This window comes from Panulirus ornatus, chromosome 72 (assembly GCF_036320965.1).
Source record: "Panulirus ornatus isolate Po-2019 chromosome 72, ASM3632096v1, whole genome shotgun sequence".
Lineage (NCBI taxonomy): Eukaryota > Metazoa > Arthropoda > Malacostraca > Decapoda > Palinuridae > Panulirus > Panulirus ornatus.
Window position 1 is genome coordinate 1,115,069 of NC_092295.1, and position 14,025 is coordinate 1,129,093.

The 14,025-nt window shown below is 37.2% G+C and overlaps 1 protein-coding gene across 7 annotated transcripts in view; it reads left to right on the forward strand.

Moving 5' to 3' along the window:
• LOC139748045 (basement membrane-specific heparan sulfate proteoglycan core protein-like) overlaps positions 1–14,025 on the forward strand; it is a 261,917-nt gene that overhangs the window by 32,123 nt on the left and 215,769 nt on the right. For 6 of the 7 annotated variants that reach the window (XM_071660608.1, XM_071660610.1, XM_071660611.1 and 3 more), the window contains 4 exons: positions 633–1,454; positions 4,105–4,175; positions 11,624–11,764; positions 13,461–13,601. In XM_071660608.1, the coding sequence (XP_071516709.1) occupies positions 633–1,454; positions 4,105–4,175; positions 11,624–11,764; positions 13,461–13,601 (1,175 nt within the window). The remainder of the gene's footprint in view (positions 1–632; positions 1,455–4,104; positions 4,176–11,623; positions 11,765–13,460; positions 13,602–14,025) is intronic. The other variant, XM_071660615.1, reaches the window with a different exon arrangement.

The window sequence follows — 14,025 nt, forward strand, 5'->3', positions numbered from 1 at the left end:
ACAACGTTGGCACACTTCAGGGAGAATAAAGAAAAATGTTTTTGTTTTGTAAGGAAAATATGGTGATTGTTGAAAGGGGCCATTTTTTTAGGATACGTATTGTGGACAAAAATAGTTGAGTGTCTTGATGGTGTAGGTATGAAGATAGAAAAATGAGGAACAGTAATATATGTAAGATGAAGTTTGAGAACATTTGCAGTAAATGATTGAAAGATGCTGTTGCAGGAGTAACTGAATAGAGAAAAAGTACTGAAGCTCATTTCTGATATTCTTTCATCTCTCATGGCAGTACTTTCATTGATGTTGATTATCGTGTAACTTGTCTTTTAGTTAGAATTAACTTTAAACTGTATTCTTGAATCAATATGTAGATTTTGTAGCATATTAAGTTAGATTTCTTCCCATAGAGCATAACATTATTTTCTTTGCATGATTTTATAGTTACTTAATTTTTGACATATTGTAATGGTTGCTCATAATACATGTTTATGTTTATTTTTCATGCATGATTATATTACTAATCTAATGCAAGCTTTCTCACATCTCATTGACTGCCTGAAAAATACTGTGAGATTTTTGTTGCTTAAGCATAACTAATCTTAGCATATTTTCTGCTTTATTCTTTCATTTAGATCAACTACCGTGTGATCACATACACCAGTGGACATGTGGTGACCCTAGACGAACATGCATTGAGAGAAGTCGTCACTGTGATGGTTTTTATGATTGTCCAGATCAGTCTGATGAGCTTTACTGCAACTGTACTTGTGATGAGGCATTCCACTTCAGGTGTTATGATGGCACCTGCCTCGAAGCTAGTGTTCATTGCAATTCACGAATTGACTGTCCCGATGGTTCTGATGAGCTTTGGTGTTCATGTGATGCTAATACTCAGCATACATGTGGTGATGGGACATGTATTGATCTCCGGAGAGTTTGTGATGGTCGATACGATTGTAGAGATGCAAGTGATGAGCCTGTAGAGTGTAATTCAAATTGTGATCCAAACATTATGCACCAGTGTGGAGATGGATCTTGTATAGACATTCGTCAAGTTTGTGATGGTCGAGTTGACTGCAGAGATTATAGTGATGAACCACCCAGCTGTACACAAGGTTGTGATCCACAGTATGAATTCACTTGTAGAAACAGAGACTGCATAGACATAAGACTGACGTGTAATGGATACAGTGACTGTAGAGATGGAAGTGATGAGTATTATTGCCAAGCATGTAAGCAGTATGAGTTCCAATGTGGTGATGGATCCTGCATCAGCCAGCAACAACTATGCGATGGTAGACCAGATTGCAGTGACCAAAGTGATGAGAGTGAACAAGCCGGTTGCTGTGTTCCACCATACTTCTTTCAGTGTTTTGATGGCACCTGTATTGATGCACGTCAAGTCTGCAATAGATATTATGATTGTGATGATGGTTCAGATGAATATGATTGCTGTAAGTAGATGGAATTTTTTACAGAAAGATATGTCCAGTACGTAGATTATCATCACCATCATACAATATTTTGTAAAGCCAAGGAAGGAAAGGTAAGGCTAAGTTTATACAAGAGGAACCAAAAGAAAAAAAATAGATACTCAATCCATAGTGGTATGAAGCAGTCTTAGGTCCTGTATGTATAAATACCTTGTTGAAGCAGGGGATAGCAATGCTGTTTTCCTGTGGGGCGGGGTAGCGACAGAAATGGATGAAGACAAGCAGTTTTGAATATGTACATGTGTATGTATGTAATGTCTGCATATGTGTATGTATATGTTATGTATATGTGCATATGTGGGCATTTATGTACATATATGAATGGATGGGCCATTCTTCGTCTGTTTCCTGGTGCTACCTCACTGACGCGGCAAACAGAGATTATGTATAATAGATATATATATATATATATATATATATATATATATATATATATATATATATATATATATATGTATAGATTTTCAAAAAAGGAGAATATTGGGGAGAAGAGAGCAGTGACAGCAAGTGATCTTGGGAAGGAGACTTGCATGAGGAAGTACCAGGAGAGGTTGAGTCCAGAATGGCAAAAGGTGAGAGCAAATGATGTGAGGGGAGTGGGTGAGGAATGGAATGTATTTAGGGAAGCAGTGATGGCTTGCACAAAAGATGCATATGGCATGATAAAGGTGGGAAGTGGTTAGATTAGAAAGGATGGATAGCGAGTGGTGGGCTGAAGAAGTAAGGTTGTTAGTGGAAGAGAAGAGATAGGCGTTTGCATTACTTGCAGGGAGGTAATGCAAATGACTGGGAGATGTGTAAAAGAAAGCTGCAGGAGGTCAAGAGAAAGGTGCAGTGGTTGAAAAAGAGTGTAAACGAGAGTTGGGGTGAAAGAGTATCGTTGAATTTTAGGGAGAATAAAAAGATGTTTTGGAAGGAGGTAAATAACGTGTGTAAGACAAGAGAACAAATGGGAACATTGGTGAATGGGGCAAGTGGGGAGGTAATCACAGGCAGTGATGAAGTGAGGAGTTTGAGTAAGTATTTTGAGGGTTTGTTGAATGTGTTAGATGGTAGGGTGGTGGATGTAGGGTGTTTTGGTCTGGGTGGTGTGTAAAGTGAGAGGGTCAGGGGGAATGGTTTGGTAAAGAGAGAAGAGGTAGTGAAAGCTTTGCAGAAGATGAAATCTGGCATGGTGGGGGTTTGGATGGTGTTATAGTGGAATTTGTTATGAATGAGGGTGACTGTGTTGTTGATTGGTTGGTAAGGATATTCACTGCATGTATGGACCATAGTGAAGTGCTTGAGGATTGGTGGAATGCATGCGTAGTGCCATTACACAAAGGCAAAGGGGATAAAGGTGAGTGTTCAAACTACAGAGGCATAAGTTTGTTGAGAATTCTTGCAAAATTATATGGGAGGGTATTGATTGATAGGGTGAAGGCATGTACAGAGCATCAGATTGGGGAAGAGCAGTGTGGTTTCAGAAGTGGTGGAGGATGTGTGGATCAGGTGTTTGCTTTGAAGAATGTATGTGAGAAATACTTAGAAAAACAGATGGTTTTGTATGTAGCACTTATGGATCTGGAGAAGGCATATGATAGGGTTGATAGAGATGCTTTGTGGAAGGTTTTAAGACTATATAGTGTGGGAGGTAAGTTGCTAGAAGCAGTGAAAAGTTTTTACAAAGGATGTAAGGTATGTATACAAGTAAGAAGAGAGGAGAGTGATTGGTTCCCAGTGAAGGTCACTTTGCGGCCCAGTTGTGTGATGTCCCCATGGTTGTTTAATTTGTTTATGGATGGGATGGTTAGGGAGATAAATGCAAGAGTTTTGGAGAGAGGGGTGAGTATGCAGTCTGTTGAGGATGAGAGGGCCTGTGAAGTGAGTCAGTTGTTGTACATGTACATGATGATATGTACACCAAACAGTAAATCTTATACCAAAAACAAAATAAAGTCATAATTCTTGTGAATATTTATGTGTAGGTAACTAATGTTTTCTTACTTTTTGGTAATAGAATATACTTTGATTTTACTATTTTTTCCATTTATTACTCTTTCATTTTATTGAATAGATAAGCACAAAATATTCCATCAGATACATGTTCAAAGGAATAGGGCATGAGATGTATATTACCACATGCAAAAACATAGATGTTACTGGTTTGAGATGCAATGAGGGAGCCCCACTGAACTTGTGATGCATGATATGTCCAGAAAATGCAGGAAAAAGGTTTTTGTCCTCTTCAAACCATAACACTTGCCTAAGGACATTAAGACAGACCCAGATATACATCAAACATAGATGGATACCCATATATCCAAAATGGATTTTTAGAGAATGTGATAAACTTTTAATGTGTGCAGTGTCCAGTGTATGCAAATGTAAGTATTCTGGATCACTCATGTTGAGTCATCTGTGTGCAAGAGTGTTCTTCTGCCAAAGTGAATTGTTACCTTCTAAGAATATTGTGAATGTGTTGAATTACCTATTTGTCCAGACAAGGAGTGAGTTCAACATTCAGGGGCTCTATCATTTAAATTTTCTTTATCATACAGCTGTGTATTCATTAAAAATACTCCATTCAACCACCACTTTATTACTGTAGAAGTACTTCTTTCTTGGACAGCTGGTGAATGTGACCCTGTTGGCAGCTACTCCGCTCAGGCAGACCCTGAAACAGGCCTTTGTCAGTGCAAGGTAAACTTTTTTCTGATGTATTTTCCATAAGCATAAAAAAATTTATTTTGGATTCTAATTCTCTCACCAAAATAGATACATTGTGATTTGTATTGATCTCGTGTGCTTTTAGAAATTTGATAGATAATATGTGATTTGTAATGAAAGCAAAAATGGCTGTTTTTTAAATCCACCCATATGATAGTATGTTCTTGTACATTTTATTGTTTGAAATGAAGTTTTGCATTGTTAGCTTTTGATGTGGGAAACGATATTATCTGAGGATATTTGGGACATGGATTAATTAAACCTTTCATTTTCTATTTGGAGGAGTGCATGTTCCCTGTTCATTTATATCATTTGACAGAAGCTTGTTTGTTGGAAGAATAAGTAATATAAAGATAGATTTTAGAAATGAGTTGGTATTTTGGGCATTTGAAGATAACATTAACAAAGTTTGTGGTGCTTTAAGAATAAGTTATGGAGTAAGAGGAAAAGCATGAGAAAATGAAAATATAAGGAAATTGGTCAATGAGAAAGAGTCTCGAAGGAGAATAGAATCTTCCAGAATATAATGATTTATGGATTGTAAAGTATTTTTAATATAAAGACCTAGATGAAAAGTTGAAAAAGTTAGAGACTGTGAATAAAAGGAAAGCATATAAGGATCTTTGAAGAAAGATGATTGAAGATCAAAGAACGAATGACAAAATATTAGGTGAGGAGATGAATAAGTAAAAAGGAACAGTCTCTGTGAAAAATGAGAGGTACATGATACAAGGATGGGAGGTTACTTGAGACAAAAGATGAAATCTGTCAAAGCTGATGAGAGTGATTAAAAGGTTAAGTAACAGTGATGTTATAAGAGATATGGGTATGGACTTAGTGGGATTGGAGGTAAGAAGAATGAGAAATATATTTAGAGAAGAGGAACACATTATATCGGAGAAAGTGAGAAAAGCAATCATTCTCTAGAGAATGGAACAGATAGGAGTATAAAGGAGTAAGATGGTAAAAGTGGGAGTGATAATCAGTAATGCTGGTAATGTGAAAGTTCAAGCTGAGAGTAGAGAATTTGAAGCATGTTGAAGAATATTGTATAGATTGTATAAGAAGCTTGCTTGAAGGAGAGCTTGTCCCAGCTCAGTTGTGAAATCCTAGGTTTCTCAGGATCAGACAAATAAAGATTAAGAGCAGTGAAGATGGTGTACTTGTATAATGTAGTGAGAATTAGGAGAATAGATAAAGAATATATGTGAAACCTTGGTTTTCCTAGAACAAGATAGATAATTGATAACAGCAGTAGAAATTGTTTACAAATATGATTATTTAGGCTTGAGGGATATTAGATGATGCCAGAGGAGTAATTTTGTATTGTTTTGTATATGAAAGTTTTGGTATGAATTGGGATGTTATCTGGACTTAAAAGATTTCCATAATGTACATAGTAAGAAATAAAAAAAGATATATTAAATTTTGGCACTCCAGATGTAAGTTAGTAAACATAATGCCTGTATACACTCCATTCTCTCAGAGTAGAAGTGGCATTAATAGATGTATAGGTGAGAATGTAACTACATCACAGGTCACATATTTCACTTATGTTTGAATGCCAACAAAAGAACAAATGGAAGGGTCAGTGAAGTAGGCAAATGAGTAAGTGGTTACAGGCCGAGGTAAGATGAATAGGGGATGGGATGAGTACTTTGAAGGGCTGTTGAATGTGTGTTATGATGGGATTGCACATTTTGGGTGTTTGTGTCGGAGAGGTAAATGAATGAGAGAGACATGGCAAGTGGTTTGGTTAAAAGGGAAGGGTGTAAAAGGCAAGTGGTTTAATAAAAGGAGTAGAGGTGTGAAAGCCTTGCATAAGATGAAATGTGGTGAGGCAAATGGAGTCATGGTATTGTGGTTGAGATTTTTTTAGAAAGGGGTTGATTGATTTGTTGTTTGTCTAGTTAAGATTTTCAGTGTGTGGATATTGGCAAGGTACCTGAGGATTGGAGGAAAGCATGTTTAGTGCCCTGCACAAAGGCAAGGGGTACAAAGGTAAGCATTCGAAGTATAGAGATATAAATTGTTAAGTGTACACACAGTAAAAAAAGTCCTCCTGGATGGGTCAAATGAATTTCAAGGTTATTAATGTGACTCATTATCTTGGAAGGGTTAGGTTAGTAAGCATGAACGTGACACAGATTTCATTATGATTGTGGTAACCACACTTGATAGTTCTTTCCATTGAAATATGAAATCATTATGGCATATAACAGGAAATATTGCTAGCAATTGATGTATTGAAATATCATGAAAGCAGGGTTGCTCATATGAGCCAGACCAATGGGTATTTCTCATGATCCTTTGTCCATGGTGTCGTATCATTTCACACAAAAAATGGTAAGATACACTATTTCTGTGTATCTCTGGTAAGTTGTATGGAAGAGGACTTATTGATAGGATGGAGGTATTTACAGAGTATGAGACTGGCGAGGAAAAATGTGGTTTCAGAAGTGGTAGATAATTGTGGATCAGATGTTTGCTTTGAATGAGGTGTGTGTGAAATACATAGAGACAGAAGGACCTGTATATGGCATTTATAGGTCTGAAGAAAACATATGATAAGGTTGAAAGAAATGCTCTGTAGACGGTGTTGAAGGTGTTGTAGAAGGTGGTTTGGGAAGAAAGCTGTTGGAAGCAGTGAAGAGTTTTAATCAAGAAAGAAAGGCAAGTGTACAAGTGGGTGGAGAAAAAGGTAAGAAGTTCCAGGTGAGGGTGGGTCTGCCATGGGGGTGTGTAGTGTCACCATGGCTGTTAAATTTTTTTATGGTTAGGGTGGTGCTGGAGATAAATGAAAGGGTCATGGAGAAAGTGCAATCTGTTTGTGTGTGTTTGCAGTTGGTGCTCAGTGGTTGCATGGTGCTAGTGACAGATTTGAGTGTGAAGCTGCAGAGCCTGGCATTTGAGTTTGGGAGAGTACTTAAAAGGAGAAAAATGAGAGTAAATGAGAATAAAAGCAAGTTGGAGTTTAATGGAGAAAACTTGCTAGAAGCGGGATGTTTCAGGTGTCTGGGAGTGGACATGATAGCAAATGGAACCATAGGAGTTGAAGTGGGGAATAGTGAGCCGTTACAGTTTCTGCTAGTCTAGATATTAATATTCACTTTTGATGCGGGTATCTTGCACACTTTCACAACTAATCATGTAATTTTGGTAAGAATCTAAACCTAATCATAATGTGATTTAGTAAGTACAAAAAGAACTGAGTTATAGATAGATAATCCTGCAGTGCCTTAAGATCTAAAGATACCAGAGTTCATTTGTCTGGTTTTGAGGTTAAGCTTAATTCCTTTTTTGTAAAGTAAAAGTGGATTTCTTTTTTAAGAAAGTCTTTAGGATTAGGATTCATGATATCTTCATGGATATAGTTTTAAGAGGCTCAGTGTTAGCCTTAAGTGCATATAGTTATTCAAGTTTTTGTTCTTGTACCAGCATATATTTTAGATTAATCAAAATGAAAGAGGCTATCCATCATATTTTCCATTCATAATGTTAGGTTTGTGAATCTGATAATGAAGTCTCTTTTCCCTAGTTTGATAAATGCTTACGTACAGAACTCCAGGCATTTCATTTCTACAAGCATTCCAGTTGGTCATTAAGACTTTCCCCTTTTCCACATCTGATGCCTGTACATACATTACACCTACACCATTCCTGTTATATCCCCAAACAAAATCCTTTTGTGCTAGTCATTCTTTGTTCTGCTCATTAGAAAGTTAGACTTGTTTCATGAACTCATGCTCTTTCATAATCTTGCAGTGAACAAAAGAGCTTTGTGTGAATTACATTTGAAAAAAGTGGGAAGAAAACCTTGTCTATTTGGAAGAACTAGTCTTAAGATTTTTGTTCTGAACTTGGTTATTTGTTCCTGAATAGTTTTACATCAGTCGGTCCTCATTTATGTCCATGTTGATAAGGTCATAATATTTTTTTCAGTGGACTATTTTGTTACTGTGATATTGTGATTAATACTTGTGTTCTCCCAGGACATGTTTACGTAATATGTTATTTCATATGGAGATGAATCAGTTTGATACTGATTTTTTATATTCCTCCAAGTGGTACTTTTCATGAATGGGTTTGCTTTCCCTATTGGTGGTAAACATTGATTCCTGTTTATCCCATTAGTTGAAAGTTGGGTTTAGAGAAGAGAGATTGTTTAGCAGTAATAGCAAAGTCTCCATGTTACAGTATTAGATACCAATTTCATTCTCCTTTAACTTTGTTGTTGCCTTTGAAAGATCTATCACTGTGGCAAGCAGTCAAGATGTCTCATTTTTGTGTACACTTGACTTCCTTTGTATAAAGTCACACTTGTAATTCAATGAGCAGCTTTGATGAAACGCCCATCCGGTGTACCTGTTTAACAGGTACTTCATTATTTTATTAAATGCTTTGTACCCATCTCTCATTTCATATGCTAAACACTTCAGAAGTCAGAAACAATGAATGAGGATGGCATAATGTAGATAATGAACAGTGTCCTATGCACTGAATTTTTCTTCTTCAAGTGTAGATATTGTGTAGGAAATGAAACATATAAACTTATTGAAGCTTTTAAATCTGTTTTTCTTTCAAGCTGAGCTGAAGATTTTTTCTTATCATTTTATTGCTGTTGTATTATACTTATGTCTACCTTTCTACCATATTGATTGTGTAACTTTCTTTTTTGTACAAGTATGCATGGATAAATTTCATTTGCTGTTTGACACACTTGAAACTTTCCTTAGTATAAAATCTTTTGTAACATAACATCTCTCCTAACTTACCTTAAAACTTTTTTTTATTTTCACCAAATCCTACATGGAACACTCATACTGGTGAGTAAAATGTAAAGCACTAACAGTCACATAGGATTACTGTTAAGATGACACAAACGTATTATCATATTACTGTGAAAACCTACCTCATGTGTAAAGTCACTAGACTTCCATCATCTAGTGTGTAGTTTTATTGGTCACAGGCAATTCATGGTCTACCTTGGTTGAATCCTGGTTGTGCAAGGAAGCCCACAATCACCCGAGCAGTTCACTTATCCTCCTTCTCAGGGCTGATTAATAAATGGGTCCCTGGCTAAGAGTAGGGTGTGTCAATGGACTTAACCAGATCATATGAAAGAGCTGGAGGAAACCACAGAAAGTATTCGCCATTTCCCACATTAGCAAGGTAGCGGTTAAGAACAGAGGACTGGGCCTTTGAGGGAATATCCTCACCTGGCCCCATTCTTTGTTCCTTCTTTTGGAAAATCAAAAAAAAGATGAGGGGGAGGATTTCCAGCCCCCTGCTCCCTTCCCTTTTAGTCACCTTCTAGACACGCAGGGAATACGTGGGAAGTATTCTTTCTCCCCTATCCCCAGGGATAATATATATATCTTTTTCTTTCTTTCATACTATTCGCCATTTCCCGCGTTAGCGAGGTAGCGTTAAGAACAGAGGACTGGGCCTTTGAGGGAATATCCTCACCTGGCCCCCTTCTCTGTTCCTTCTTTTGGAAAATTAGAAAAAAAATGAGAAGGAAGGATTTCCAGCCCCCTGCTCCCTTCCCTTTTAGTCGCCTTCTATGACACGCAGGGAATACGTGGGAAGTATCATGAAGAAATACCCTGGAATAAAAGAGAAAGAAAAAAAACCATGAAAGATAAACCATATATTCCTCAAAGACTGAGCTCCCATTAACATTCCCAATTTATGCTCCACCCACTAATACCTCCATGTGAATTGGGTATATATATATATATATATTATCCCTGGGGATAGGGGAGAAAGAATACTTCCCACGTATTCCCTGCGTGTCTTAGAAGGCGACTAAAAGGGTTGGGCCATTCTTTTGTCCTTTTTTTTTTCTTCTTTTTTTTCAAAGAGGGAACAGAGAAGGGGGCCCAGTGAGGATATTCCCTCAGAGGCCCAGTCCTCTGTTCTTAACGCTACCTTGCTAATGTGGGAAATGGCGAATAGTTTGAAAGAAAAAAGATATATATATATATAATCTCATTGTATACATATATATACAACTCACAGATATATACACATGTACATAATTCATACTGTCTGCTCTTATTCATTCCCATCACCACCTCGCCACACATGAAATGACAACCCCCTCCCCCCGCATGTGCACGAGGTAGCACTAGGAAAAGACAACAAAGGCCACATTCGTTTACACTCAGTCTCTAGCTGTCATGTATAATGCACTGAAAAGATTTTGAGCGATCAGGGTCTGGACATGCAGGAGGGTGAAAGGCGTGCAAGGAATATAGTGAATTGGAACAATGTGGTATACCAGGGTCAACGTGCTGTCAGTGGATTGAACCAGGGCATGTGAAGCGTCTGGGGTAAACCATGGATATATATATATATGTGTGTGTGGGTGGGTTGGGCCATTTCTTTCATCTGTTTCCTTGCGCTACCTCGCATTGCGGGAGACAGCGACAAAGCAAAATAAATAGATATATATATATATTCCCTGGGGATAGGGGAGAAAGAATACTTCCCACGTATTCCCTGCGTGTCGTAGAAGGCGACTAAAAGGGAAGGGAGCGGGGGGCTGGAAATCCTCCCCTCTCGTTTTTTTTTTTTTTCCAAAAGAAGGAACAGAGGAGAGGTCCAGGTGAGGATATTCCCTCAAAGGCCCAGTCCTCTGTTCTTAACGCTACCTCGCTATCGCGGGAAATAGCGAATAGTATGAAAAAAAAAAAAAATATATATATATATATATATATATATATATATATATATATATATATATATATATATATATTCCCTGGGGATAGGGGAGAAAGAATACTTCCCACGTATTCCCTGCGTGTCGTAGAAGGCGACTAAAAGGGAAGGGAGCGGGGGGCTGGAAATCCTCCCCTCTTGTTTTTTTTTTTTTATAATTTTCCAAAAGAAGGAACAGAGAAGAGGTCCAGGTGAGGATATTCCCTCAAAGGCCCAGTCCTCTGTTCTTAACGCTACCTCGCTATCGCGGGAAATAGCGAATAGTATGAAAAAAAAAAATATATATATATATATATATATATCTTTTTCTTTCAAACTATTCGCCATTTCCCGCATTAGCAAGGTAGCGTTAAGAACAGAGGACTGGGCCTCTGAGGGAATATCCTCACCTGGCCCCCTTCTCTGTTCCATCTTTTGGAAAATTAAAAAAAAAAAAAAAAAAAACAAGAGGGGAGGATTTCCAGCCCCCCGCTCCCTCCCCTTTTAGTCGCCTTCTACGACACGCAGGGAATACGTGGGAAGTATTCTTTCTCCCCTATCCCCAGGGATAATATATATATATATATATATATATATATATATATGTTTTGTTTTTGTGTCATTACTGGCATGATATATTTTTTTTGGAAAAAGTGAGAATTTACTTTTACCTCCTTGAGGAAAGATCTTGTAATTTTGATGCCCTTTTTTTCCAGGAATATGTTACTGGACCGAAATGTGATCAATGCAAGCCAAACTCCTTCTACCTCAATGAGAATAATCGTTATGGATGCATTGATTGTTTCTGTATGGGTATTACAAAGCAGTGCACATCATCCAACTGGTATAGACAGCAGGTAGGGATATGTCCACATTTTTTGCACCAATGTGATAAATCACAGTTGATAATTTTCTTCATTTTACCCAGGGTCCATATATTATAGTCATATCCATTAGAAGATCACAACTGTTTTGCAGGTATCTTTTCTTCACGGGTGCCCTTGGGAGCCATTTTACCCTTTTTCAAAAAGAAATCACTGAATTTAATTTTGTAGGTAAAGGAGTCATATAACATGTTACAACTCTATGCTTCCTTGCTGAACTAAGTTGATATCTTTTTGAACATTCCAACTGCAACAAACTTCCATTCCATTCACTGCATAGTTGCACAAGGGTGAGAATTTGTTTAGACTTAGGATTATTTTGAATACCTTAATGTTTTGAAGATTTTTCAATTGATAGTTATTACTTGACATTGATATGCGGAAGTATACAGGCTTTTCATTGTTGGTTTCCTTTTGGTAGTTTTGGGCAATTAGGTGAAGCATGACTCCTTTTCCTTCTTTTTTTCCCCACAGAGCTTTTGTGTTGATAATTATTATCCTGATTAACACTGGTCACCTATTTTCTGAAAACTATAATCCTGAGATATTCGTACAGGGTTCCAGGTATGTTTTCAAACATAGATGTTATTATTCTCAATAGATGGTACTACAAGCTTTATTTTACATTACATCTGCAGATGACAGCAAGGTGAGGTGTCTCTCAGAGGAGATGTAAGCATCTGGCTCAGTTCTACTTGCTTTTCCACTTTTTTCACCCACAGTATTCTCTTTGATGATGAATATGATAGTGATGACTATTGAGACATACTGATAAAGGTACTGTTTCCTCTAATGAGGAAACAGGCTCCTACTCAGTTAGTCCTGTATTTATTTACAAGTGCAGACAACGGCAAGCTGAAGCATTTATCCTTGGAGGTGTGTCAGGCTTATTTCAACATACCCTATTATACTGAGTAGTGATGAGTATGACAATGACTATTCAGATATACAAATAAAGATAATACCCCAAGATGATACAAGCTCCTACTCAGATAGTTCAGCTTGTGTTATGAGATGGACAAAACAGTCGTCTTTACCTCTGATTACACCTGCCCAGCCATTTGCTTTTGTTGATTCAACACTGCCTGTTACACAAGTTATGAACATTAGAATCCATTGCAGGATTTCTGTACTTTCCCTGGTACTGTTATAGACTAGTTGACAGAATAATTAAGGAGACGAGCAGGTATGTGAGTAAAGATTTATGGCAGCATCACAGGAAAATGGAACTAACAGATGGTATTCTGTGACAAGTTCTTCATTTTTCATTTAGAATATTATAGAATAAGGCTGTTTGTGATTGTAAGAGAGGGAAAGCAAGGGGTTGTCTTCTTACATGTACATATATACGTGACATGATATTTCAACTTAGTTTCACTCTTAGAGTTGGGATGCAGTTTGTTTTATATTACAGCAGCACTTGAGTAAGAAAATGCAAACAGTTTGCTTTAAGATGGTGGAATAGCCACCCATGGCATTCCTGAAGGTTAGATACTGTTAGATTTGGTCAACCATATATTCAGGGAAATACTGTCTATTTGTATTCCTGGTTTATTTTTCTCTATGATGCAAAATTAGAATGTTTTCGGACATTTTGTGAAGTTAGCATTAGAAGATAAAAGGCGATTGAGTATTGTTTCACATGCCTTATATTTTGTTTCCTTCACAGGAATCTGTGTCCTTCACCAATGACCGTCAGGGTTTCGAACTCGTGGACAAGTTCCAGCAAACTGTTATCAGCAATGATATATTTGTTGACTCTGGTCGCCAAGAACTTGTCTTCCGAGAGTTTTCTCGCATTGGTCAAGAGGTATGTCTTATTATGACTGCATTTTGTATTAACAGACTTACCAGTTAGCTATTACCCAATGTCTCTACTTTTGTGTCATGCTTGATAAAGTTGCAAGTAGATGTAGAAAAATAATTTAGACTGGTTATTGATAATGAATTCATAGTGCACCCCTGAATGCATGTGCGCACACATATTGGTGGAAGAGTGTTGATATGGAAAATTTTAATTATGAGGAGATTAACTGTGAAATATAGCTATGCATGGTGAAAAAGAATTTAGTTTAAATGTATGTAGGAAACTTCTCTCTATCAGTATGTCATAGGAAAAATGAATATGTATTACTCATGTTTAAGTAAGTGGTCAATGAAAAAATCACACAGAAATTAGAAAAGAAATTATATATCAGTCTTTGTATCTGATGCCTCTTTCCTCTGGGAACTCC